Consider the following 26,970-nt stretch of genomic DNA (forward strand, 5'->3'; position numbering starts at 1 on the left):
TCCATCCCTCTTGATCAGCAATTCCAAATGCCCTCTCTGCCCTCTGAGCGGAGACGGCCCTGTGGGCTCATAGATCGGGCCTGGAACCTGGGTTCTGATCCTGTGTGGGGATTCTCCATTGTTTTCAATGGGGCCAGGGTGGGAGGGTTCTCCAGTGTTCTCAGTGGGAGCTGGGCACACGTGATCATCTGACCCTTCCAATTCAGCTCTGCTCCTCCCCCTTCGGCTGGAGGCTCTTTGAGGCAGGGCCTGTAGCTGCCTGTGGAGGGACAGTACCCGACCTCCTGCGGGCACCACCCCAATACACATGCTAATCACATGTGCCAAGTGGTGGTGACCGTGGCATCGGCCTGTTCCTTGCCTGTCTCTCAGTGACTCCAGCCCAGATACACTCGCTTCACACGGAGACCAATGGCTTTTCTAGCTCCAGCCTCACGTGCTGCCCTGGGATCTGAGAGTCAAGCTGACTGTTATGGAGATGATCACATCAAGTCTTGCAATGCCCACTCATACTCAGTGGTTGCGGTAGAAACGCACTGAGCCTTTCTAGGCCTCCATGTCCCAGCTGCTCAGTGTGGCTAATGATTTGACCTGCCTGGCTACCGGCTCTTTGTGCAGGGCTCTGGGAGTGCAACGTACCCTTAACGCTGCTCGTGGCAGAGCTGGGACTGAGCTCAGGACTCCCTGGCTCCTGCCCATGTGCTGAGTCCACCAGCGTGTGCTGCACGTAGGACATCCCCAGCCCCACCCCCTCCAGCCCCAGCCCTGCCAGCAGGGGTCAGTTCTCAGAGCTCCCGGGGGCCACGTGCAGCCCCCGAAGTGTCCCCAAACATCAAGACTTTGCAGGTGCAAACACACGTGAATCATTGTCTGGATTTGCCTGCAAACCAGCGTGGGGCTCCCTGAACCCCCCTTTGTATCTTTTCTTGGCATGATCCCTGGGGCAGCAAGTGTGGCTAGTGCAGCAGGGACCCCAGTGAGCAATGCCCAGCCCGTGCCAGAACGCTGCACCCAGGAGGAGCCAGTGCCACATGCGTACTTCACAGAGACGTGGCTGTGGGACCTGGTGCCTGTGGGGTGAGTGAGGAGGTATCACAAACCGTCCCTGCGGAGTGGCCTGCAGGCCATTCCCTGGATCCTGTCGTGGTCGGCAGGGTGTTTATCATCCCGACCCCAATGTCCTTCGTGGGGTTTTCATTCCCACACGGTGCCCGGGAGCTCCGACGCTGAGAACATGGGAGGGGTTTGAACCCCCCGGACGGGGGCATGGAGGGTGGCACATGGGGAACAAGTGGGAGTGGCCGGTCAATCCGAGCAGGAGGAATTGAGGCAGACACCCAGGAATAGCCCCCTGACAGGGAGACGTGTCTGGCTGCGGAAGGGGGGAACCCCATCCCGTGGGACATTGAGCTCAGCCCGGAGAGTTATGGGGCAGGGAAGGATTCTGCGCTAGCCGGCGTGGGGCAGAGGAGGGGACGAGATGGGAACACTGACAGCTCTTCTCCTCTCTGCTGTCCGGGATTGGCCTGTTTCTGTGCCACTGCCTAGGCTCCAGCCCAGCGGAGGGTTAGGCAGGGACATCTCCGGTGGCTGTGCTCGTGGGAGCTTCCCAGGGGGCGGCCGCATGTCTGACGCTCTGTTTGTGTCCGTCCCGGTCCAGCGAGGGGGGCTCCAAGGACGTCCCAGTCTCGGTGCCCGACACCATCACGGAGTGGAAAGCTGGGATGTTCTGCACAGCGGAGGTCGGCTTTGGGCTCTCGCCCACGGCCACCTTCACGGCCTTCAAACCCTTCTTTGTGGAGCTGGCCTTGCCATATTCCGTGATCCGGGGAGAGACCTTCACCCTAAAGGCCACCGTCTTAAACTACCTGCGGCAGTGCATCAAGGTGAGTGCCGCCCAGGGCTGACCGGCTGGGTCTGCTGCGGCCGATGACCTGGGGCTGGGGAGCTGGGCAGCGGCGCAGGCCGGCGAGTGGCACCGGCAGTCACTGGCTGTGATCCTGTGACCACTGGGGTCAGCACATCGCGGTGAGGGGGCCTGAACCCCAGAGGGGTCACATCTCGGCTGGAGCTGTGCATGTGAGCGCGTCCCCCACAGCCCTAAGGGAGCTCTCGTGTTGGCCCCACAGGTGCGAGTGACGCTGGCGGAGTCTGTGCAGTTCCAGGTGCAGGCGGCCGAGGACGGTGCCTACACCAGCTGCCTCTGTGCAGACGAAGGGAAAACCTTCCAGTGGGAGGTGACAGTGAGCAGCCTGGGTAAGGGGCGCTGGGGGCTCTGTGCCGGAGGGGAGGGGAGGGTCAGGGAAGGGGTGGGGGGCTCTGCAAGGGGGGGCAGTGAAGGGGTGCTGGAGCCTTTACAATTGGGAGGCAGGTAAGGGCCTATGGAGGCTCTGCTTGGGGGACAGACGGGTAAGGGGCATTGGAGGCTCTGTGCTGGGAGTGAGGAGGAGGGCACAGAACAGGATCACTTGGGCTTGGTGCCGAGGGGAAGGGGAAGGGACGGGAAGAGCTGCGGGGAGGGGCGGCGAGGACACCCCAGCAGAAAATCCCCTTTCACGTTAACCCCTCTGCCAGGTGGAGCTGGCAGCAACAAGGGTCGGGTTCAAAATCTGGGACTTCCCCTTAGCAGTATAGCACAGAGCCAGCTCGGCCCCACTCACTGGCAATGCCTCCACTGTTGCTGTCTGCAGCTGGCTCCCAGCTGCCACTGTCTCTCTGCCGCTGAGCCACTGCGCCATAGCAGGGCACAATCCAGACTAATAAGCAGCTCTGTCACCCCTGCCTGGCCCCCTTGGGTGCCTTCAGTAGCTCCCACCTGGGCTGCTCACACCCAGCCCCAGCGTGTAAGCCGCACCCTGAGTGTCGGTGTGTGACTGCAGCCTGCCTGCCACTCCTGGGTTACACTCTGGCTCTCGCCAACCTGGGTTATACTGCAGGGTGACCCCAACATCCCCCAGTCCCAGATCTTCCTCCAGAAAGGTCTGTCCTGTCTCCCCTGCCCTCTCCTGGCAATACAAGTTACATTGCGGCCGATATTCCTTTACAAGAATACCATGCACTCGTCCTGTCACCCCACATGGAGTTGCCCAGACACTTGGATTTAAACACACTGGATTAGATAAAACAATCAAACACATTCATGAACCACAAAGGCTTGGTCTACACTAAACCCCCAAATCGAACTAAGGTACGCAACTTCAGCTACGTGAATAACGTAGCTGAAGTCGACGTACCTTAGTTCGAACTTACCGCCGTCCAGACCCGGCAGGCAGGCTCCCCCGTCGACTCCACGTACTCCTCTCGGCGAGCAGGATTACCGGAGTCGACGGGGAGCACTTCTGAGTTCGATTTATCGCGTCCAGACTAGACGCGATAAATCGAACCCAGAAGTTCGATTGCCTGCCGCCGAACCAGCGCGGTAAGTATAGACAAGCCCAAAGAGAGAGATTTTAAGTGTGTACAAGGAATGGGGCATAACAGTCAGAAATGGTTACAAGAAAAATAAGGAGAAGACGTTTACTCCTGGGTAAGAGGATCGGCTGCTGCTGGAAGTGGTGCGAGGGGCGCCGGGAGCTGGGAATACTGGTGCCATGCTTAAAGACCCCGGACCACACCATCGTCACCCCGACCGCCAGAGCTATGCTGGAAAGGACCCTGAAGGACACCATCCGCTACCATTATGCCGAGAATCTCAAGCGGAAGCCAGACCAGGGCAAGGTGTTCGAGGTGTCCAGCAAGTGGGACGCCAGCAACCACTTCCTCCCCGGGGCAGCTTCACCAGGTTCGCCAACTGGCCGTTCGTCCACAAGGCCTGACTCAACTGCGTCCCCCTCAAGGGAGCCATCCGCCACGGCAACCGGGACAAGCGCTGCAGGAAATGTGGCTACGCAAACGAGACCCTGCCCCACGTCCTGTGTGGATCCAAACAGCACTGCGGAGTCTGGCGGCACCGACACAACACCATCCAGAACCGGCTGGTGAAAGCCATCCCGCCGTCCCTGGGGAAGATCACCCTCGACTCCGCCATCCCCGGGACAGACAGCTGACTGCAACCCAACATCGTCATGACGGATGCAGAAAAGAAGAAGGTCTTCATCATAGACGTCACGGTGCCTTTTGAAAACCGGTCACCGGCCCTCAACGAGGCCCGAGCACGGAAGGCATCAAAGTACACCCCGCTGGCTGAGACTCTGAGAGCCCAGGGCTCGAAGTCCAGATACACGCCCTGATCATGGGAGCCCTGGGCTCGTGGGACCCCCACAACGAGCCGGTTCTGAGAGCATGCGGAGTCAGTCGACGCTATGCCCGGCTCATGAGACAGCTCATGGTGTCCGACACCATCAGGTGGTCCAGAGACATTTGTATGGAACACATCACAGGACACTGTCAATCCCACACTGAGTAACTGAGACCGCCGACCAGGGAAATAACCCACTTCCTTCCCTGACGGATCCAGGGACGCACCCCACCCATGTACTTATCCGCTACACCGATACTGACTTGGACTCCTTATTCATTCCATGGGTGGCGTACCCGAGCCCACTTATCCACTGACACTTTAAAAACCCTTGCACCCCAATCTGGGTCTATGCTGGTTATGTGATATGTATGTATCTTTTCATCCTTGCAACCGATACCTGTAATCCCTCATAACCCAAGTCTGACCCAGATGTACAGTACCTTCCCTCTTAACTCGTGTATATTTAATTTAAACATTAACTTTAATCAAATTTTTAAATCTGTTCTTACCTGCCTTAACAAACTACATCAGATTCGAGCAAAGTTTCTCCCCACACGCTTCCAGCAGTCTGACTTACCGAGCCCTGTAGGCCAGGACCCCTCTGCCGTCCCGCTGGCCGCTGCTGCGATGTCACGTTCTGAGATTCCCCCCCTGAACGCAGCTGTCAGTGATTTCAGCAGGGAGGGGGCAGGTTCTGGGTGGCCATTCGCTGTTCCCACACAAGGGCTAAGGCAAAGAAACCCATTACACTCCACTCATCACTTCCCTCCGTCCTTCCCTTCCCCCCTTTCCTTCTCTCTCTTTTCTACCCCATTCTCTTGCTCTCCATTTCCTCTGCTTTGCTCTCCCTTCTTCACTACCCTTCCCCTTCTCCTTCCACTATTCTGCCCCCTCAGACATGGGCTCCTCTCTGCCTCAGGCAGGAGCATTGGGCTATCTAACGGGGGTGTCTCCCGCCTTGCTCGGCAGGGGAGGTGAACTTCACCGTCAGCACCGAGGCTCTGCGCACCGAGGAGCTGTGCGGCAACGAGCTGGCTGTGGTGCCGGCCCAGGGGCGAGTGGACACCGTGATAAAGCCCCTGCTGGTCCAGGTCAGTGTCTGGTCGGGGCCTCTGGGCAGAGCGGAGGGAGATCCGGGGCCTGGGTCTCACCCCCTGGGGGCCGTGGGCCGAGTCTGCACTTGTGATTGTTCTTTGTCCTGCCACAGAAAATAATGTCCCAGCACCGCACCGTCCACGTCCCGGACCCCAACCTGCACTGCCCCGTCACACGGCCCCGTCCCAGCGAGATCAGGGAGCTGGCAGGAGAGTCCTGGGGCAGACAGAGACGGGGGTTAGCCCCAAGGGGAGTGGCTGAGTGTGACACATGGGAGAGCTCGAAGGGGTGGAGGGAACTAGCAGAGGGAAGCTCCGCGCTGAAGAGGAAGAAGCCGCGAGATCTGCTGGGCTGGGAAGAGTCTCCCCGGGGAAGGGACGGGAGCCCCATCGCTGGGGCGCTGAGAGCTGGATTTGCCCGAGCCCCACAGCACGGGCTGTAGGGGATGATCCTGCCCTGGCTAGGGGCACTGGCTGACCCAGCAGGCCCTGTCAGGCTGTGACGTGCGCAGTTCCTTCTCCTGACCTTCTGTCTGATGCTCCTTCCCCACAGCCGGGGGGGATCCTGGAGGAGAAGGCGCACAGCTCCCTGCTCTGCCAGGAAGGTAGGATCCCAGCGCCTGTGCGGGGCTCAGTGGGTGTCACTAACACGGGGTGTCTCTTGGCTGCGGCACGTCAGTGATGGCTGAGCCACTGGATGGCCCAGCTAGGGGCACAGGAGCCGCCAGGCCGGACCGGACCAGGGGGCATCCAGGCCAATGTCCTGCCTGGGACAGGGTCCAGGCCCAGCTGCTTGGGGAAGTTGCACCCCCTAGTGGGCAGTTATGGAACTGTCTGCCGTGGGCCGAAGGCTCGAGCATGTCCGGCTCCTGCTCCCGAGTCTCACTGAGCCCATAGGTGCTGACTTCGTGGGTGCTCCGGGGCTGGAGCACCCATGGGGAAAAACTGCACCCACCGGCAGCTCCCCGCCCCAGCTCACCTCCGCCTCCCACTCCTCCCCTGAGCCTGCTGCCGCTGCTCCGCTTCTCCCCCCTCCCACTCTTGCCGCGAAACAGGTGTTTTGTGCGGCAAGCCTGGGAGGGAGGGGGGAGGAAGGGAAATGCGGCGCGCCCAGGGGAGGAGGCAGGGATGGGGATTTGGGGAAGGGGTTGGAATGGGGGCAGGGTAGGGGTGGAGTTGGAGCGGGGCCAGGGCCGGAGGGGCGCAAGTACCCGCCGGCGCCAGGTAAAGTCGGCTCCTATGACTGGGCCCATGTTGCATCAGCTCCCCTCCCCTGCAGCCTGGTCCCCATGTGTATGATGCTCCCTGCAGAGCTCGTCACACTGGCTCTCTGGGGCCAGGAGAGGGACCGAGTCCCACAGGCAGGACCCTCTACTGAGAACCCCCAGCCCTTCTCCTCAAGGGCACGTATGTGCCATGGTTGGGGGAGCTTGGGGTTGAGAGAGGGGCTGTGACTGGGCGAGAGCCCCAGACGGTGAGGAATGGAGGTATCTGATTGGCTGGAGACGGGGAGGTTCCCAACAGGCCTTTAACGGTGTGTCTTTGCCTTTGTGTTATGCAGACTCTGAAGAAATCTCCTTGCAGCTGCCAGCGAATGTCCTGGCGGGGTCCGAGCAGGCCCACGTGACTGTCCACGGTAAGGAATTCCCCTGCCCCATCCCTGCCAGGGCGCGGTGCCCTTCGCCATTCAGCCCATCTGTGGCCCAGCGCTCTGATCAGAGAGGCCGGGGCATCCTGGATGGAAAAGACCAATGAGGTCTAGTGGGTGTCTCGGGCCAGGGCAGGACTGGTCCCTGCAGTCTGTGCTCCAGGGCCTCGTCCCCAGCGAGAGGCAATAGACTCACGCGGTGATGCCATGAAGCTGTGTCAGGGCATTGGCGTCTTGGCCATTCATCACCACGTATCCACGTAACCACACCAGGTCTGAATTGAACTGGGGGCTCTGGCCCCCGCGTGCCAGGGCTCCACTGACGTGGTGTTAGGGACGGGGCAGCTGTTGTGCAGCCTGGTAATTCTCTGCTCCCCCGACTCCCTTGGTGCCAGGAGACATAATGGGCACAGCTCTGCAGAACATAGACCACCTGCTGGCCAGGCCCTACGGATCCGGAGAGGAGAACATGGTCCGGTTCGCTCCCAACATCTACATCCAGCAGTACCTGGAGAAGAGCGGGCAGCTGAGCCCAGAGATCAAAGACAAGGCCCAGGGATTCCTCCGGAGAGGTGAGTGTCCTCCCGCCCCTGTGCCCTCAGGGCATGGCGGGGCCATGCGAGGGCCCTGTCCAAGCCATCTTTGGGGCCCAGGTTCCAATCCAGCTCCAGATCAGGGCCCTGGCTGGCTCTGGGGGTCAGGGAATTAGATCCTTGACCTTTCCTTTCTGGGGCACCAGTCCTGAGGCACAGGACATAAGGACTGTTTGACTCAGGGTTCAGGGAATGGGAGAGGAGCCCTTTCCCCTCTAGGGGGCGCTGGTTGGGATCCAGCCCCAGGTTCGGGCACTGGAGTTTTGGGGGATCAGGGCCCTATTCAGCCTTAACTCCATCCCCCAATTCTAACCGACCCCTGGAATCTCTGAGTCTCAGCGTTGTGGAGGAGGGGAGGGCTAGTGGGCCCCACGGGGCGCAGGCTGGGGGTGGATTCTAGCCCCTGGGGGTGAGCGGATCCAGGACTCGCTGTCTCTCTCCCATCCCTGCAGGCTATCAGCGCGAGCTGCTCTATAAGCACAATGACGGCTCTTACAGCGCCTCTAGGAAGAGAGACGCCAGGGGCAACACCTGGTGAGGGGCCGCATGGCACGGGCAAGTCAGGGCTCTGGGTGGGCAGGGCCTACCAGGCTGCAGCCTGACCCCCAGCCTCACTGCTATTCCAGTCCTGCTCCCCACGCAGCTCTGCCCCACATACACACTTGAAATCCCCCCGTTCCCATCCTGGACGCCCCTCACAGCTCTGCTCACCCCCCACAATGCTGACCCCCAGCTCCGTCCCCGACGCACCTCCCTCCTGGCCCGCAGCATCTCCTGCAGAGTGTCCCTTTCACGGGATCTCTCCCCACCCAGGCTGACGGCCTTCGTTCTCAAGTCCTTTGGCCAGGCCAGGGCCTACATCTCCATCGACGAGAAGCACCTAGAGGACGCCCTAAGGTGGCTGCAGCGTCACCAGCTGGGGACTGGCTGCTTCCGCAGTGTGGGGAAGCTGTTGAACAATGCCCTGCAGGTGGGAGGCTGGGGGGATGGGGGAGGAGGGGACAAGCTGGGGAAGGGGGTGGGGGCCCCTCATGGCAGCTGGTTGTTGTCACTCATGTCGGTTTTGGGGATTTCCCTGGGTTTTTAGCAATGGCTGGATGGCTGGAACGACCGGGGCAGCGGGTTATTGCACCGAACGAGGGAGCAGCCCTGGCCCAGCCCCCCTGGCTCCTGCACAGCCCGGTCTCCCCGCGGGCACTGAGCAGACCCCGCACCCATTGCCTGGCACGGAGAGCCTGAGGGGCAGGGCCCAGCCCAGCCCTGAAGTCATGTGACTCCCACAACTCCCCATGCGGCTCAGTCAGAAGGGTGGTCGCGGTGCATCATGGGAGATGTAGTCCGATGGAGCCGAGTCCATGGGGGAATGGGGGCACGAGGCCGGTGCAGCTGAATGTTGAACCGGTTTGCAGTGGAAGGTTTAGATTCAGGTCGCCAACCCACGAGGCTGCGATTTGGTCCCCGCCAACCCACAGTAGAATGTTGCGTTTCCATTTTCCCAACAGAAATCGAAACGTTTCAGCATTAGTAATGTTTTCCTGCAAAGTTTTGGTTTTGTGGAAACTGCATCGTCTGTCGAGAAATCATTTCAGGAGGAAATTCCCACCCAGCGCAAGTCACAGCCCAATTCTTGCCACTGCCCTGGAGTTTGCAGAGAGCCGGGACACTACGGGAGGGGCCGGGGCTGTACCCGGCTGTTTGGGAGCTAGAAGGAGACAAATCTTACGCAAAGCCAGATTTCTGCATGGGGGGACAATTTAATGAGCAGGAACTCACCCAGTGAGGGGCAATTCCCTCAGCCTCTGCAGAAACGGCCCCTGGTCTTCACAGGAAATCTGGCAAATGTCAGTTCAAACCAACTTCCCAGCCTCTGGTTCCAGGGGGGCTCAGAAAGGATTTTATATTGAAATTTTATACAGCCTTGACAATGGAGCAGCTACAGCCTCTCCCTATAACAAAGCTGTGGAACTCACTGCCACCCTGTGGCCTCCCTGGCTGCCATGACTTGGGCCAGCTGCTTGGGACCCAGATGGGCCTGACAGGACCCAGCAGGAGGCAGGACACAAACGCAGCCACTCGGAGCTCTGGAGCCGGGTCTTCTCTGTCCCAATGGGCCTGTCCTGGGCAGCGGCTCACCTGCTCCGGGCAACGAGCCCTGCAGTTCGGTCTGAGCCAGCTCCCGGTGTCTCCATCCCCCTCAGGGCGGCGTGGTGGACGAGCTCTCTCTCTCGGCTTACATCACGGCAGCGCTGCTGGAGCTGGGGCAGCCGCTCACGGTGAGGCCAAGCCCAGCTGTCCCAGGGGAGGGGCCGGCAGGATTCGGGCGGGTCAGGGTGTTGTTGGGGGCTGTGGAGGGGCGGGTTGGTGTGGGGAGGGGAAGTCAAGAGGTCAGTGGCGGGTTGGTACCAAGGCGGGGGTCAGGGAGCTGTGGGGGGCAGGGGAGAGGCGGGTTGGTGGGGGGAGGGGAAGTTGACAGGTCGGGGGGGGTTGGTACCAAGGTGGGGGTCAGGGAGCTGTGGGGGACAGTGGAGAGGCAGGTTGGTGGGAGGAGGGGAAGTTGACAAGTCCGGGGGGGTTGGTACCAAGGTGGGGGTCAGGGTGGTGTGGGGAGTTCGGCGGGGGTCAGGGTCGGAGGAAGATTCAGCAGCTTGAGGAGGGGCTGGGCTGTTTCAGTGTCTAGCGCTTGGGGGAGGGGGTCTGGCGAGGCTTGTGGGGTGCAGGGTGTGGGTGGCGATGGGGGGATGGGTCGGGGGAGGTGACAACAGCCTGGCGGGAGGGGGTATTTGTGCCCCATGGGGTGGTTGCCGGGGGACGTGCCCAGGCGCAGGACGTCTCCTCTGGCCGGTTCAGCCTGACGGGGAGTCTGTTCGGTGTCTCCCCCGTCCCAGGACCCCATGGTGACCAGGGCCCTCCAGTGCCTCCGGGAGTCGAGCACCAGCGACCTCTACACGCAGGCGCTGCTGGCCTACGCCTTCGGGCTGGCGGGGAGCACTGAGCTGCGGGACGCCCTTCTGCAGCGCCTGGCCCAGCACAGCGTCAGCGCCGGTACCGACAGCACCTCGCTCTAGTGCTCCCCTTGCTGCTGGCCTCTAGACACAGGGCAGGGCCAGCTGCCCCCCACGGCCCTACCCACCCAGGTGCCCCCTGCCCCGGGATCTCCTCAGCCTGGCAGAGGAGCTGTGTTTCCGTGGCCCAGTCAGTCCGTGGTCTCTGCTGAGGCTGCCAGCGAGGGGCCGATGCGCTGGGCTCCGTCGTGGGGACACTTCTCCCCTCAGAGCTGGAGTGAGATTGTCCCGCCATTTCCCAGGGCCCAGCGCACGGAGCGAAGGGGGACGAGGCTGGGTCGCTGCCAGCCTGGGGGATCGGAGCTGAGAACCTAGAGGGGTAAAGCCCCATTTACCAACCCAGCCCTCTAACGCGCCCGGGGCCAGGAGTGTGACGGGGTCCAGTGGGCTCAGAGTCCGTGGCGCAGGGCCTTGCGTAGTTAGCTGCCAAGGGGAACGGGCCATAACCGAGCCCTGGGTAGATGCCAGAGGATCCCAGCCCCATCCTGTGTTGGGGACATCCCAGCTGGGGAGTCCCTGCCCGAGGCTTCTCTGCTTGGCCCGGTTAATACTGGGAGGGAAACGGACTGCACTGGGCTGGGGCCAGGGCCAGGGCTGGGGCCGGTTAGGCCCTGCCATCTCTGGGAGAGGGGGTTGTACAGGGAAGCAGGTCTCTGGCTGCCCCCTTGTCTGCCCCATGTCCCCCAGCTCCAGTTCCCCTAGCCTTTCCCTGCACAGATGCCCTTGGGTTTGTGCCACTCCCAGCCCAGCCGTGGTGTGAGCGATGCAGCCTGGGGCCAGCTCCCCAGAGGGCGGGAGGTCCCATGTGAGGCCTGAGGCCCACTGGGAGCGCGGCTGGGGACGCAGGAGGTGACGCTGCACCGCGTCAGAGCTGAGCTGAAGGAGCCCTCGGCATGAGGCCAGGGGGTGCTGGGAGTCCCAGGTTGGGTCCCTCACACTCGTCATGACCATGCCCCAGTGATCTCTGTGCGTCTCCTCGGCGCAATTCGAAATCAGACTGAGCTGTGCCTGGAGCTGAGTCCTGGCGTGCTCGGTTCCTGCCAGGCCTTGGGGAGACATCCCCCACAGAGGGGAACCACCTGCGTAGTCCGGGCGGCTCTGTCGTGTCTCGGCTCAGGTGAAAAGTCCCTTCTCTCCGAGCCCGGCGCGGCGGCTGCAGCTGGTCTGTGCCCGCGAGTTGTGTGAGTCGCCTCCTGCCCCGCCCCGAGGCGGGTAAGAAGAGCTGGGAGCAGCACGTGGCTCCTGCCCCAGGGAGGGGAGAGGTGGGGGCTCTGCTGCTGGGGGCACAGAGGGGCCACCAGGCACTGGGGTAAAACAGCCCTCGGGTAACAGGACCTGTCTCCAAGGTCACAAAGACCCCGTGGAGGGCGGTGTTTACCAGGCATAAGCGCCATCCATGCCCTTCACCTGGGTCATGCTGCCCTCCTGTCCCAACCCCGGGGGCCCCTCATTCTGTCAGGGGCTCTCTGTCCCCCTCTAGCAGTGGTGGCACGAGGCATAAGTAGACTAAGCAATTGCTTAGGACCCCAAGCAGATCATGGGGCCCCCAGTTTGGTATTACCCCCAATATCCGTTCATCTAATGTAACGAGGCCTGTTTAACAGGGTTTCGGTTTGGGGGGGGTTGGGATTGTGATGGGTTGGACCCCCCTTCTGGGATACCATCTGATGTACTGGGATTTCACTGAGCCTGCCAGGGTTCCCTCCGTGCATTGCTGAATTAGGCTCTCCGGCCTCTTGCAGCACACACAGGTAGGGCCACACCCAGCTGCAGACACAGACTGATGTCAGCTCTGTGTGTGATGACTCCCCCAACACTCACGTGCACAACCCTTTGGGAGATAAACCCAGAATAATACTGTCTTGCGCTGTATAGAAAAATCCGCCCTCTTCCTCAATGTGAAGAGAGATGTGCCTGACTTCCTGCCCCCTCCCCCCAGTTCGAAAGTGTACAAACTGGGTTAGATTATAAATGAGAAATAAGTTTATTACCTACAAAAGGTGAATTGTAAGGGAATATAAGAGAGAACAGCCAGAACAAAGCAGATTACTGAGCAAATAAAACAAAGTGCACAAGCTAAGCTTAATATACTTAAGAAATAGGTTACAAAACGTAATTTCTTATCCTAAATGTTATTTTAGGCAAGTTGCAAAGTTTCTGTGGTTCAGAGTTCCAGTTACATTTCTTTTCAGACTGGACCCCTGTCTCAGTCTGGACTCCCCCCTTGCCTGCCTCCAGGTGACTTTAGCAGTCTTTCTTCTTGGGCAGACAGGCCATGGAGAGGAGTCCCCCCGCATTTGCCTTCCTTCCCACCCTTAAATAGGATTTACATAAGGCGGGAATCCTTTGTTTCCCAGACTTGACCCCCCTTCTCTTCCAGTGGAAAGTTACAAGAAGTCCCAAGTAATGTTTAGTATCAGGTGACAAGACCACCTGACCTAGCAGTGTCACAGTTACATCCCTGGACACTTTCCAGGTTGGAGAGAGATTAGTATCTTCATGGTTTTGTTCCTTCCTGACGGCCTATCAAATCTGATGGCCTGTCCTCGGTGGGTGTCTTCCCAATACATACCCACTTGTAATGGTTACATAGTCCATATTCCTAACTTTAGATACAGAGATGATACATGCATAAGAATTGGATAATCACATTCAGTAAATCAGAACCTTTCCAATGATATCTCACATGAGCCATCTTGCGTAACGTGTATCTCAGTGATGTCATATTAGTCTCATAAGCATATTTTCATAAAGAATATGGAGTGCAACGTCACAGGGCTATTTATTGGTTTGGGGCTATAACGCAGCTAATATTTGTAATGGGCTGGTGGGGGTGGGGGGAATATTCCTGTTAGGGCTCCATTGGGTTAGCACCACCTTTGCCCCCGAGCGGCTGCACCACATAGGTTTAGGGGTCACTTGCAGCCAGTGAGCCACCGCGGCTGAGTTTTTAGCTCAGGCAGCAGAGGCTCAGGGGTTTTGAGTCAGAGATCCAGGGTTCAGTCCCTGCTGATGACCCACCCAGGGGTGTCGCGTTACACTTGTGTAGCCCTCCTGTGCGCTGTGAATCAGCTGCCGTGTCCTGCCCCAGAGGTGGCTGCATTCAGTGGGGAGCAGGAGTCCCACTGGCCCAGGAAGCCCCTGGGGCCCCTTTGGAAAGCAAACAGGTGACGCACTGTGTTGTAACTGCAGTCATGGGGCTGCCCTTCCCTCGGTCCCTCTCCTAGGGGGACAGCTCTACTGGCAGAGGAAGGTGAAGGCCCTGCCCAGCCCCTATGGAAACCAGGCCCCGTCGGTGGAGATGACGGCTTACGTGCTCCTGGCCTATCTCTCCCTGCCCAACGTGTCTGCTGCCGACATGGGGACCGCTGTCCAGATCGTCCGCTGGCTCAGCAAGCAGCATTACCCCTACGGGGGCTTTGCCTACACGCAGGTAACACCCCTGCCCTCAGGTAAACCAGCGCTGGGGCCGTGGTGCAGGAAGGGGTTAGGAGCCCCCTGGGGACTGCATCTCAGAAGCTGAGCTGGGGCCCTTCCTGGGAAACGGAGTCCTGGGTGCAGAGCCTCCTCATGGACTGGGGCTGGGGCCGGAGTCACTGCTCTGCTGGGGGCTGGGACATGGGGCACCAAATGCCCCCGTGGCCGAGGGGCCTGGTTGCCACCCCCCATGTCAGACACAGCTGAGCACTGGGTGTCTGCTGGGGGAGACCCGGCGGGTCCTGATCCTGCTGCAGTGAGTCTGAGCCGGGCTCCTCTCCCCAGAGCGTGACAGCAGCTCGGTGACTCTCCTCCCCAGGACATGGTGGTGGCCCTGCAGGCCCTGGCCAAATATGCAGCCCTGACGAACAGCGCGAGCGGGGCTGTGTCGGTGACGGTGAGTTCCCAGGCCGGGGCCCGGCAGCAATTCCACGTGGAGAACGCCAACCGGCTGGTGCTGCAGCGAGCGGCCCTGCAGGAGATCCCCGGGCAGTACACGGTGCGGGCCAGCGGCAAGGGCTGTGTCTTTGTGCAGGTGAGTGCAGGAGACCCTGGGGACCAGCCGGCCCAGTGGTGACTGGCTGTTCCCTTGCCCTGCCCCACGGCGCCTGGCTCTGGGCCCAGGCTCTGATCTGCTGTGGCGGAGGCAGCAGGCTCTGCCCCAACCCTCTTGCTTGTCTCCCAGCTGACTCTGCGCTACAACATGCCGCCCCCAAAGAGCGCCGCGACCTTTGACCTGCGGGTGGAGACGGAGCCGAAGGAGTGCACCGAGACCTCCAGATCCCGCTTCAGCCTCGTGCTGCACGCCCGGTACGAGCCCCAGCCCCCCACCGGGTCCGGGGGCAGGGACAGGCCCCAGGCAGCGGGGAAATGGCCGGGGCAGACCCGCCCCACTGCAGGGCTGGGGCGGGGCAGGAATCGATCGTCGGGGGAGCCATCCCCCCACAGGGCTCGGGGCAGAGGCAGGAGGCCCTTGGAATGTGCCAGGGACAAAAGGGCTGGTCCCCGGGCTGATCTAATGGACAGTCGTCTCCCAAGGAGCTCCTGGGGCCGGGGCCCCTTGCCTGGGGAGCTCAGGGCTGTCCGGGGGCTAGCGGGGATCACAGCCCAGAGCAGGCAGAGGGCATTAGAGATGCCTGCAGGGCCGAGAAGATGGGAGGCCTCCCCTCCCCCTCCGGTCTAGTATCCAGGGCAAACCCCAACCTCAGTGCACGGCTCCTGTTGCAGGTACAGCGGGGAGCGCCCAGCCACCAACATGGCCATCATCGAGGCCAAGCTGCCGTCAGGATACATCCCCGTCAAGAGCTCCCTGCGGCAGGTGAACTTCCCAGGGAGGAGAACAGGCCGGGCCAGTCACACAGCATGAAACCAGGGGCTGATCCATGGGGGAGAGCCCAGACCCCCAGGAGAGCACAGATTGCAGCTCTGACCCCCAGGGGGAGCTCCCCCTGCAGAGCCCTGTCCCCTGCCGTGGGGCACTGTGCAGCCCTGGGTCTCCCATCCAGTCACTGAGCAGGTCCGGACCCTGCTTAGCTCCCACTACGACACAACACCCATGTCTAGACTCCCGCCCCTCCCCCAGCAGACACCCAGTGCTCAGCTGTGACTCACATGGGGGGTGGCAGCCAGGCCCCTTGGCCACGGGGGCGTTTGGTGCCCCATGTTCCAGCCCCCAGCAGAGCAGTGACTCCAGCCCCAGCCCCTCCATTCCTGGCTCAGCCGTTTCCTCCCTCTGCTCCTAGCTGGAGAAGCAGCCTTTGGTGAAGTGGCTGGAGGTGCAGAATGACCAGGTGACGCTCTATCTGGACCAGGTGAGTGCAGGAGGCTCGGGGCTCCGTGGGCCTGGTGTGAATGGGGAGGGCGTGTCCTGCCCTGGCTCCACCCTCATTACAGTTGCTCTCGTGGGCTCTGTGTCACACGCCCGGCGTGGGGTCACTGAAATCTCCCCTGGTTCCAAGTAACCCATTTCCATAAAGGACGGGGAGATGGGACCAGACTCAGCCAAACCCCAGCGAGGGCCATGAATGGAGCGACGGGGAGCTCAGGGTTGGGGAGCTGGAGCTGGGCCCTGAGTGTGATGAAAGGGGGTCATATTTTGCAGGGGGGTGGAACAGGGATTCAGGGGAGCATTTTCTCACTGCTCCAGGCCGCAGGGGCAGGGGGAAGTGGCTAGGCCAGTGCGAGCCTCGGGGAGGAGGGGGTTCGAGCTGCCAGTGCAGACATTCAGCCCAGGCGCTCGCTCTGTCGCTCTCTCGGTAGCTGACGAAGGAGGCGGCGAATTTCACCTTCTCCCTGGAGCAGGATTTCCCTGTGAAGAATCTCAGAGCAGCCCCAGTGAGACTGTACGATTACTATGAGACAGGTGAGTCTCGCCCGGGATCCGCCACCTTTACAGCCGCTCTCCTGGGCTCTGTGGCACAGTCAGTGCCTGGGTAGAGGGTGGTGCCTTGCAATCCCCCCTGCTCCGTGTCACCCGTGTCCATGGCTGATCTTAGCCCCCTGCTCAGGCCTGGGCGCAGCACTTGGGCAGAGGCTGGCAGCCGACCCGCCGTGGGCCTGCGGGGGTCAAGCTGGAGACACCTGCTGGGGGCGTGTTCCCGGGTTTGATCTGTGGGGTTGGCTCACCTGGCGGGACACGGCAGCCGTGTGCTTGTCGGGCTAGTGGGGCACATGGGGCTGGTGTAACTGGAGCCGTCCCAGCAGGAGCAGGCGAGTCCCCCCTGTCACGGACTCACAGATCGTGCCCACTCTTGGCCCCGTGCGGTCCGTGGGAGGTGCCCCTTTCAGTGAGACAGCCCTTCTCAGGGGTCCACTCTCTCTCAGGGTCAGGCCCCTCCACCTCCTGGAGCCGCACCTCTCTGAGCCTTAGCACATCTGTCTCTGACGTGGGCCCCCTCAGGGAGTCCCTTCGCTCTGGACCTCCGGGGCCTCCACCCCCCGAAGGGGATGATACAACCCTGTTCTCTAGTCCGGACTGACTCTCAGCCAGCGTAAAACAGGAGGGTTTAGAATCATAGAATCATAGAATATCAGAGTTGGAAGGGACCTCAAGAGGTCATCTAGTCCAACCCCCTGCTCAAAGCAGGACCAATTCCCAGCTAAATCATCCCAGCCAGGGCTTTGTCAAGCCGGGCCTTAAAAACCTCCAAGGAAGGAGACTCCACCACCTCCCTAGGTAACGCATTCCAGTGTTTCACCACCCTCCTAGTGAAATAGTTTTTCCTGATATACAACCTGGACCTCCCCCACTGCAACTTGAGACCATTGCTCCTTGTTCTGTCGTCTGCCACCACTGAGAACAGCTGAGCTCCATCCTCTTTGGAACCCCCCTTCAGGTAGTTGAAGGCTGCTATCAAATCCCCCCTCATTCTTCTCTTCTGGAGACTAAACAATCCCAGTTCCCTCAGCCTCTCCTCATAAGTCATGTGCTCCAGACCCCTAATCATTTTTGTTGCCCTCCGCTGGACTCTTTCCAATTTTTCCACATCCTTCTTGTAGTGTGGGGCCCAAAACTGGACACTGTATTCCAGATGAGGCCTCACCAATGTCGAATAAAGGGGAATGATCACGTTCCTCGATCTGCTGGCAATGCCCCTACTTATACAGCCCAAAATGCCGTTAGCCTTCTTGGCAACAAGAGCACACTGTTGACTCATATCCAGCTTCTCGTCCACTGTGACCCCTAGGTCCTTTTCTGCAGAACTGCTACCTAGCCATTCGGTCCCTAGTCTGTAGCAGTGCATGGGATTCTTCCGTCCTAAGTGCAGGACTCTGCACTTGTCCTTGTTGAACCTCATCAGGTTTTTTTCGGCCCAATCCTCTAATTTGTCTAGGTCCCTCTGTATCCGATCCCTACCCTCTAGTGTATCTACCACGCCTCCTAGTTTAGTGTCATCTGCAAACTTGCTGAGAGTGCAGTCCACACCATTCTCCAGATCATTAATAAAGATATTAAACAAAACTGGCCCCAGGACCGACGCTTGGGGCACTCCGCTTGAAACCGGCTGCCAACTAGACATGGAGCCATTGATCACTACCCGTTGAGCCCGACGATCTAGCCAGCTTTCTATCCACCTTACAGTCCATTCATCCAGCCCATACTTCTTTAACTTGGCGGCAAGAATACTGTGGGAGACCGTATCAAAAGCTTTGCTAAAGTCAAGGAATAACACATCCACTGCTTTCCCCTCATCCACAGAGCCAGTTATCTCATCATAGAAGGCAATTAGGTTAGTCAGGCACGACTTCCCCTTCGTGAATCCATGCTGACTGTTCCTGATCACTTTCCTCTCCTCTAAATGTTTCATAATTGATTCCTTGAGGACCTGCTCCATGATTTTTCCAGGGACTGAGGTGAGGCTGACTGGCCTGTAGTTCCCCGGATCCTCCTTCTTCCCTTTTTTAAAGATGGGCACTACATTAGCCTTTTTCCAGTCATCTGGGACCTCCCCCGATCGCCATGAGTTTTCAAAAATAATGGCTAATGGCTCTGCAATCTCACCCGCCAACTCCTTTAGCACCCTCGGATGCAGCGCATCCGGCCCCATGGACTTGTGCATGTCCAGTTTTTCTAAATAGTCCCGAACCACTTCTTTCTCCACGGAGGGTTGGTCACCTTCTCCCCATGCTGTACTGCCCAGTGCAGCAATCTGGGAGCTGACCTTGTGCGTGAAGACAGAGGCAAAAAAATCATTGAGTACATTAGCTTTTTCCACATCCTCGGTCACTAGGTTGCCTCCCTCATTCAGTAAGGGGCCCACACTTTCCTTGATTTTCTTCTTGTTGCCAGCATACCTGAAGAAACCCTTCTTGTTACTCTTAACATCTCTTGCTAACTGCAACTCCAAGTGTGATTTGGCCTTCCTGATTTCCCTCCTGCAAGCCTGAGCAATATTTTTATACTCCTCCCTGGTCATTTGTCCAATCTTCCACTTCTTGTAAGCTTCTTTTTTTGCGTTTAAGATCAGCAAGGATTTCACTGTTTAGCCAAGCTGGTCGCCTGCCATATTTACTATTCTTTCTACACATTGGGATGGTTTGTTCCTGCAACCTCAATAAGGATTCTTTAAAATACAGCCAGCTCTCCTGGACCCCTTTGCCCTTCATGTTATTCTCCCAGGGGATCCTGCCCATCTGTTCCCTGAGGGAGTCAAAGTCTGCTTTTCTGAAGTCCAGGGTCCGTATTCTGCTGCTCTCCTTTCTTCCTTGTGTCAGGATCCTGAACTCGACCATCTCATGGTCACTGCCTCCCAGGTTCCCATCCACTTTTGCTTCCCCTACTAGTTCTTCCCTGTTTGTGAGCAGCAGGTCAAGAAAAGCTTTGCCCCTAGTTGGTTCCTCCAGCACTTGCACCAGGAAATTGTCCCCTACACTTTCCAAAAATTTCCTGGATTGCCTGTGCACCGCTGTATTGCTCTCCCAGCAGATATCAGGGTGATTAAAGTCTCCCATGAGAACCAGGGCCTGCGATCTAGCAACTTCTGCTAGTTGCCAGAAGAAAGCTTCGTCCACCTCATCCCCCTGGTCTGGTGGTCTATAGCAGACTCCAACCACGACATCACCCTTGTTGCTCACACTTCTCAACTTTATCCAGAGACTCTCAGGTTTTTCTGCAGTTTCATACCGGAGCTCTGAGCAGTCATACTCCTCTCTTACATACAACGCAACTCCCCCACCTTTTCTGCCCTGCCTGTCCTTCCTGAACAGTTTATATCCATCCATGACAGTACTCCAGTCATGTGAGTTATCCCACCAAGTCTCTGTTATTCCAATCACATCATAGTTCCCTGACTGTGCCAGGACTTCCAGTTCTCCCTGCTTGTTTCCCAGGCTTCTTGCATTTGTGTATAGGCACTTAAGATAACTCCTCGATCGTCCCTCTTTCTCAGCATGAGACAGGAGTCCTCCCCTCTTGCGCTCTCCTGCTTGTGCTTCCTCCCAGGATCCCATTTCCCCACTTACCTCAGGGCTTTGGTCCTTCCCTCCTTTATCCTTCTTCCCAGAGCCACATAGTCTGCAGTGATCCGCTCAAGGTCATTCTTGGCAGTATCATTGGTGCCCACGTGGAGAAGCAGGAAGGGGTAGCGATCCGAGGGCTTGATGAGTCTCGGCAGTCTCTCTGTCACATCGTGTATCCTAGCTCCTGGCAAGCAGCAGACCTCTCGGTTTTCCCGGTCGGGGCGGCAGATAGATGACTCAGTCCCCCTGAGGAGGGAGTCCCCGACCACCACCACCCTCCTCCTCCTCTTGGGAGTGGTGGTCGTGGAACCCCCATCTCTAGGACAGTGCATCTTTTGCCTTCCAATTGGTGGAGTCTCCTTCTGCTCCCTTCCCTCAGATGGGTCATCTAGTCCACTCTCCGCATTAGTACCTGTAGAGAGAACATGGAAACGATTGCTCACCTGTATCTCCATTGCTGGTGCATGGACGCTCCTCTTTCTCCTTCTGGAGGTCACATGCTGCCAAACCTCCTCACAATCCTTCTGTCCCTGCTGCGCCTGCTCTGAATCTTCAGAACATTGTGGCCGTAGAAGCATCTCCTGACGTCTGTCCAGGAAATCTTCATTTTCCCTTATGCAACGCAGAGTCGACACTCGTTTCTCCAGCCCTCGAACCTTCTCTTCCAACATGGAGACCAGCTTGCACTTTGTACAGACAAAGTCGCTTCTGTCCTGTGGAAGAAAGACAAACATGGCACAACCTGTGCAGGTTACAACAGCTGATCGCTCACCTTCCATATCACCATCCTCTTAAGAGCTTCCTCAACTGTTGCAGGAACTACTCTGAGAAACCTGCAGATGAAAGCCTCAGTGTGCTCTCCCCAAGCGAACTCCCAGGCAAACTCCCGCTGTTAGCCTCTGCTATTCGCCGCTCAGTTTATTGAGCTTTGAACACAGCACAGGAAAATCTCAGGGCCTCAGATCTGGTCTCCCTCAGCACAGCACATCCCAGTCTCCACTGCATCCAGGGGGGCTCTGCCTGCTCCCCCTCTCCAGCCCAGAGCCCCCCTGCTTCCCCGCTGGGCCTCTGATATAACCGGCCCCAAGCCCCGCCTCTGTCCATTGTCTTCTCTCCAGGTAAACTGGGTCGTAAACAGGGTCGCCTGGTCCTCCTCTCCTCTCATCTGTCCTCTGGCCCCTCTGGCTGGAACCGGCTAGTTAGGTCACCAGGGTCCTCTCTTCGCAGCCCATTGTCCTCCGACTGGCCAGAACCAGCTGTGACTCCTGAGCTGGGACTCCGGGTCACCAGGTCACCAGTCACTGGGGTGTCCATCCTCCAGCCCATCGGCTGGGGTCCCAAGGTCCCTCTCGGGTCCTCTGGAACAACGAACTCCCTCTCCCCTCACCTCATTAAACCAGTAACACCCAGGGACACTGAGTCCCACTCCCTCTGCATGCAAACCTTTGGAAAACCAAGGAAAAAACAAGAAAATCCCCCACTTTGTCACACACCCCCTTTCGGGTTCCCCACATTTCCTCTACCATCAAGCTTCTCAGATGCCCCCAGAACCCTTTGTGCTGGGCCCAGGAGGTGGCAGGATGGTTTCCCTGGGTGCCTGGAGCGGCGAGTGATGAAGCCCATCTGACTTACTTGGAGATGGGGGATGGGAGAGAGTGCACAGCCCCATTCAGACAGCTGGGGGCGACCTCTCACTCCCTTCTAGGGTTCAGACCTACAGCAGGGATCCCCTGGGGCTGGGGTAACAGACTTTGCCTCTGTGGGATTAGGGGGAGGGGTTCTCATCCCCCCACTGGGTCTCTCCTCCATTCCTTACATCCCTTGCTGTTGCAGGTGAACACACAGAGGCTGAGTACAGCGCCCCCTGCGGCTCAGGTAGGTTTGATGCACCCACACATAACTCCAGTCCCCAAAACTTTATGGGTGGGAGGAGTCCATGGGCCGGAGAGGTCTGTGTGTGTTGTAGACGGCAAAGGAGTGGGAGCTGGGAGCATGGAACCCACCAGGACCATGTGTGTGGGGGGGAGAGACATCTGGGGGAAAGGGTCTATGTGGGACACAAGGGAATCTGTCTTCAGGCTGGGGGGTGACTCTGAGGGGACAGTCTTATCAGGTGTTAAGAGAGTTCTGGGGGGCCATGTCTACAGGTGTCTGCTGGGGGGGGGTGATTTCGGTCCCATCTCAAGGGATGTTTGTGTTTGTTTAAAGCCCCTGACACCAACATGATGGGAAATTCCCAATGAGGCCCCCACCCCTGCTGGGCAGCCCCCTCCCCTCCGTCCCGAGAGCCCCGCGCCAGCAGCCGACACCCCAGGATCGAGGGGGCACGGACAGGCCTCGGCTCAGATGCTGCTCTTCCCCAAACCGGCTGCAGTATCCCCCTTAGCACCTTCTTCAGCCAACGCCTCCCCATTCGCTCTGCAAACATCCCACCTGCTCTCCCATCTCTCAGCCTCCAGACCGGCCCGTGTGATCCCAGCTGTCTGTCACACGCGGGGACCATTGGCGGCAGTGGGGACCCCTGGGGTTTGCTGCCCATCCTGCCCGGAGAGCCAGGTTCAGTGTAAAACAAAATAATAAACCTGCCATGTCTTTGTGAGGCTGTTTTGTCGCTTTGTGCCTGCCCTGCTGCTGCTCCATACACGGCTCCTCTGCATCCTTAGAGCAGCCAGATTCTGGGACCGTGGCTCTGTCTCCTTCCCCAGGCCTTCGGTCATTGCTGTGGGGTTTGGCTTTAACCCTGGGTCAGGCAGCGTCAGCGACAGCCCCCCGGGTTCCAGTCCCGCCTGGCAGAGCTGCCCTCGTTACACGCGTCTACATAAAAATGAACCAATTCAACTGAAGTTAGTTTTTTAAACCAGTTTACTTACACCTGTGAAAACCCCAGTGTGGATGCACTTATTGTGGTGTGACGGAGGGTTATTTTAGTTTAGGTTCAATCAATTAGGAATTGAAGCTAAACCAGAATCAACTCTTCTCTCAGACCGACAGGAGCACCTCTACCTGCTTGCATGGGTTGAACTAAATTGCTTTTATAAGTCAAGGCCTAAGAGAGGGAGGAATAGCTTGTCCGACTCCTTACAACTCTTGCTTGTTCTGTTTGTGTTTTGTTACCATCTGCTTAATTCCATGGACCAATGAACACTGTGGGGAAAGGCGATCTGTGTGAACGGTCTATCCCCAGTCAACCAAGGTGTGAGAGCCTAATGTACATACTGTGGGATACCCAGCCAGTCCTCCAGAGACCCCAGGGCAGAGCAGACTCGACATTCCTGATACTTACAGGGTAAATAGGAAACAAGAAAAATAAATCCATAGACTGTTCAGACCCTCCCTATCCATCGTAAAGAAGCAAGAACTCTTTGCAGGTCCCCTTTAAAAGCAGGAAGCTCATTTTCCCGTGTGCAGATGTTAAAGGCACCTGATGCAGTTTGTAGGTGCAGGGGCTTTCCCCAGGGCCAGTGTGTGAAAGATTCACCAAAGAGTCACGATCACAAGCTCAGTCTCAGTTGGAAAGGAGGCACAAATACGTCCCAGAGGGCTGCATGTGCCTGTCTAAGGGTATGTCTACACTGGCAGAGTTACATCACCGGCGGTTCCATCACCGCTCAGAGAGCGCTGAAGGGAAACTGCGGTTGTGTGTTCATACCGTCAGCTGCCTGCGCAATAGCGTGTTCACACTTGAGGCACTTGCAGCAGTATTTGGAGCAGTGCACTCAGGGCAGCTATTCCCACTGAGCATCTCTTCCTCTTCTGCTGCTAAGAATTGTGGGAAGGCGAAGGGATCGCAGGGCATCCCGGATCCTGTCCCAATGCCCCATAATGCATTGCTTCGCGTCCCAGCAATCCCTGTGCTTCCGTCCGCATTTGGCGCCATTTTTCAACGGTTTGTGTTCTGCGCGCCCTGCTTCTTCTGGCTGCAAGAATGGATCCCGCACTGCTGACCAATATGCTACTGGCTCTGAATAACATGTCACGAGTGGCAGTGGAGTTTTTCCTTAAACTACAAAGGCAAGAGAAGTGTGACATTGATCTCGCCACATGTAGTAGCTATGACACGAGATTGTTTGTGGCATTCACAGAGGTGCTGACCACAGTGAAACGCTGCAGTGTGTCCCGGTCATGGCCCCTTTCTGTCATCGTGAAATCTGTCCATAGTGTTAGGCAAAAAGATTCTTTTCCCCAAGAATTAGGCAAGCACAGACAGTACTAGAGAGATTTATTAATGGCACCAGGAAGACTGGTAAACTGCTTCAAAAGTATGGTGTCATAGTGACCAGTTATATACAATTTTTTATTTATGCAGTTACATTTATTTTGTGCTTACAGGGGCAAACATGGTTACAAAAAAAATCTTAATAAATATAACAGTAAAAACAATACATATGTATAGACCCATCCTAATTATATCAGTGATCTGTGACTGCTTTCGGGGTGAAGAGGCCTAGCGATTCAGATTGCTCTGTATCAGTGACCTGTCCTCTGCATTATTTACCACTCCCCCAATTTCTGTGTGTAACCCTTCTGCCCATCTAAGTTGGCAGCAACAAGGGCTGGATTCTGTATCTAGGGGTTCCGTTTCAATAACGCAATGCAAAACCGTCTCGAGCTCCCACCCAGTGACCTGGGACAATTACATACCACCCCCTGGGTGCCTCTAAGAGGCAATACTTCCCCTCTCGCAAGCACGGAGTCTGAGTGTGACAGAAAATGTTTAATAACATGAGGTAAACGACATCAGCATTAAATTGGAAAAACACCACAAACAGGATTCCTAACACAAACCATGAGCAAAATTGGGCCGTGTCCTTTCCCTTTGGTTCTTGAATCCAGCAACCCAAAAATCACCCAGAGTCCCCGAAGTCCAACACCCCCAAAGTCTCTTGGGTCCAGCAACCACCCAAAGTCCCAAAAGTCCAACAGACCCCAAAGTCTCTGCCCCTGGTCAGTGCAGCCCCAGAGTAAAAGTGGGGGGGCACACAGGGTGTTAAGGGGCACCTTATGTGATCCGAGGCCGGCTGGCTGTCCCTCCGTGGGGTTCCGCCACAGCCTTCACCATGAGCCAGTCCACTTCCTGCCGTCCCACAAACTGCTCCGCTCTACAAGCTGCTCCGCTCCCCGACCTGTGAGCCGCTCCAGCCGTCCCCACAAACAGGTCCACTCGCCATTCCTTGGGCCGCGCCAACTGGCCCCGCAAGGCTCCACACCACTCCTCCAGTCATCCCCACAAATTGCTCTGCCAGCTGCTTAGCAATATAGCTTCAGGCTCCCCCACTAGTTAACACAGCACTCGGTGATGTCAGCTCTTAATAACTTTAGCTCTTTTGTGATTTCAGCTCTTAGCAATTTCAGCTCATAGTAGGGGAGCCCCAGTGCTAGTGCACCATTGGCCCAAAGTGAATTCAGGTCAGCAGTCTCTAACTAGACTCTTAATGGAATCAAAGTTAGCTCTGACATTCAACAGTGGAGAGAGGAGATAGTGTAACTGGTGTTTCAAACCCTCAGATGGGGCCCATATCAAGTACAAATCCCTATCCCCATCCTCTCTCAATTCACTGGGTTTTGTAACCCATGCCCCTTGTCAAGCAAGTGCTACTTAGGTAATGGTGAAGGACTCACTCAGTCCTTCTGTCATACAACAGTTCCACTGGCCTTGATTCACAGAATCAGGGTAACAAAACTTTATTCTTCCTGCCCCAATAACAGAGAAACTGGGGATCCCACACCAGCCAAAGTAACCACTTTGAGTTGCTGTTGTTTCATGCCAGGCGAGTGGGTGTGCCTATGCAAACAAGATCAGCCCCTGGAGTTCTTTTCCACACTCGCCATAATTTACCACCAGATGTCAGGGTAGAGCTCATCCTGACTCTGCTTACATGTGTCATCTGCAAACTTTATCAGTAATGAACCGATTCCTGTGAGACCCCACTGGAAACACACTTGCTCAGTGATTATTCTCTATTTACAGTCACATTTTGACTCAATTATTTCAGCTCTTAGTAACTTCAGCTCTTTAGTGATTTCAGCTGTTAGCAGGGGAGCCTCAGTGCTAGTGCATTCAGAACCAGTAGGCCAAAGTAGGTCTACTCTAATGCTTAGATGTAGGTATCCTGATTTCAGCTTTACAGCATATAACAAGCCTCCTAAAGGACTGGGGAGAAAGAAAGGACCAATGTGGTGCTCAGAGCCCACTCTACCAAATACACATACCTATCCCTAGTCTCTCTGAGTTCACTGGGCTTATTCATAGGCAGGTCACCCATGTCCCTTGCCTAGGGAATTCTACTCAGTTGAGGGCGAGTTCTACTGTCCTTGATTCACATAACCAGATAACAACACTTTATTACTCCTGCCCCAATAACAAAGAGACTAGGGATCCCACAGCAGCCAAAATGACCATTTGGGCAAGCAGTCCCATCGTGCTAGGCAGGGTGGGTGTGCCCATGCAAATGAGATCAGCCCCTTTTCCACAGCTCACCACCAGATGTCCGGGTAGAGCTCATTCTGAGTCTGCTTACATTAGAATTGGAAAAGGTACGGAGAAGGACAACAAAAACGATTGGGGGTGGAACAACTTCTATATCAGGAGAGATTAAAAAGATTGGGCCTTTACAGCTTGGAAAATCGATGACTAAGAGGGGATATGATCGAGGGCTATCAAATCTTGACTGGTGTGGAGAAAGTGAATAAGGAAGTGTTATTTACTCCTTCACATCACACAAGAACTAGGGGTCACCCAATGAAGTTAATAGGCATCAGGTTTAAAACAAACAAAAGGAAGTATTTCTTCACACAACACACAGTCAACCTGTGGAACTCTTTGCCAGAGGATGTTGTGAAGACCAATTCTATAACAGAGTTCAAAAAAGAACTAGATAAGTTCATGGAGGATAGGTCC

The 26,970-nt window shown here is 57.2% G+C and overlaps 1 protein-coding gene across 1 annotated transcript in view; it reads left to right on the forward strand.

Moving 5' to 3' along the window:
- LOC101942890 (alpha-2-macroglobulin-like protein 1) overlaps positions 1 to 22,669 on the forward strand; it is a 57,316-nt gene extending 34,647 nt beyond the window's left edge. The window contains exons 18-36 of the mRNA XM_065577633.1: positions 948 to 1,077; positions 1,661 to 1,886; positions 2,130 to 2,256; positions 5,210 to 5,331; positions 5,888 to 5,939; positions 6,896 to 6,970; positions 7,378 to 7,554; positions 8,028 to 8,109; positions 8,389 to 8,545; positions 9,774 to 9,848; positions 10,461 to 10,617; positions 13,865 to 14,070; positions 14,434 to 14,649; positions 14,800 to 14,924; positions 15,342 to 15,432; positions 15,857 to 15,925; positions 16,374 to 16,476; positions 21,906 to 21,947; positions 22,281 to 22,669. Of these exons, the coding sequence (XP_065433705.1) occupies positions 948 to 1,077; positions 1,661 to 1,886; positions 2,130 to 2,256; positions 5,210 to 5,331; positions 5,888 to 5,939; positions 6,896 to 6,970; positions 7,378 to 7,554; positions 8,028 to 8,109; positions 8,389 to 8,545; positions 9,774 to 9,848; positions 10,461 to 10,617; positions 13,865 to 14,070; positions 14,434 to 14,649; positions 14,800 to 14,924; positions 15,342 to 15,432; positions 15,857 to 15,925; positions 16,374 to 16,476; positions 21,906 to 21,947; positions 22,281 to 22,315 (2,267 nt within the window). The 3' untranslated portion in view covers positions 22,316 to 22,669. The remainder of the gene's footprint in view (positions 1 to 947; positions 1,078 to 1,660; positions 1,887 to 2,129; positions 2,257 to 5,209; positions 5,332 to 5,887; positions 5,940 to 6,895; positions 6,971 to 7,377; positions 7,555 to 8,027; positions 8,110 to 8,388; positions 8,546 to 9,773; positions 9,849 to 10,460; positions 10,618 to 13,864; positions 14,071 to 14,433; positions 14,650 to 14,799; positions 14,925 to 15,341; positions 15,433 to 15,856; positions 15,926 to 16,373; positions 16,477 to 21,905; positions 21,948 to 22,280) is intronic.
- Positions 22,670 to 26,970: the final 4,301 nt, after the last annotated feature.

This window comes from Chrysemys picta, chromosome 24, assembly GCF_011386835.1.
Source record: "Chrysemys picta bellii isolate R12L10 chromosome 24, ASM1138683v2, whole genome shotgun sequence".
NCBI classification, from domain to species: domain Eukaryota; kingdom Metazoa; phylum Chordata; order Testudines; family Emydidae; genus Chrysemys; species Chrysemys picta.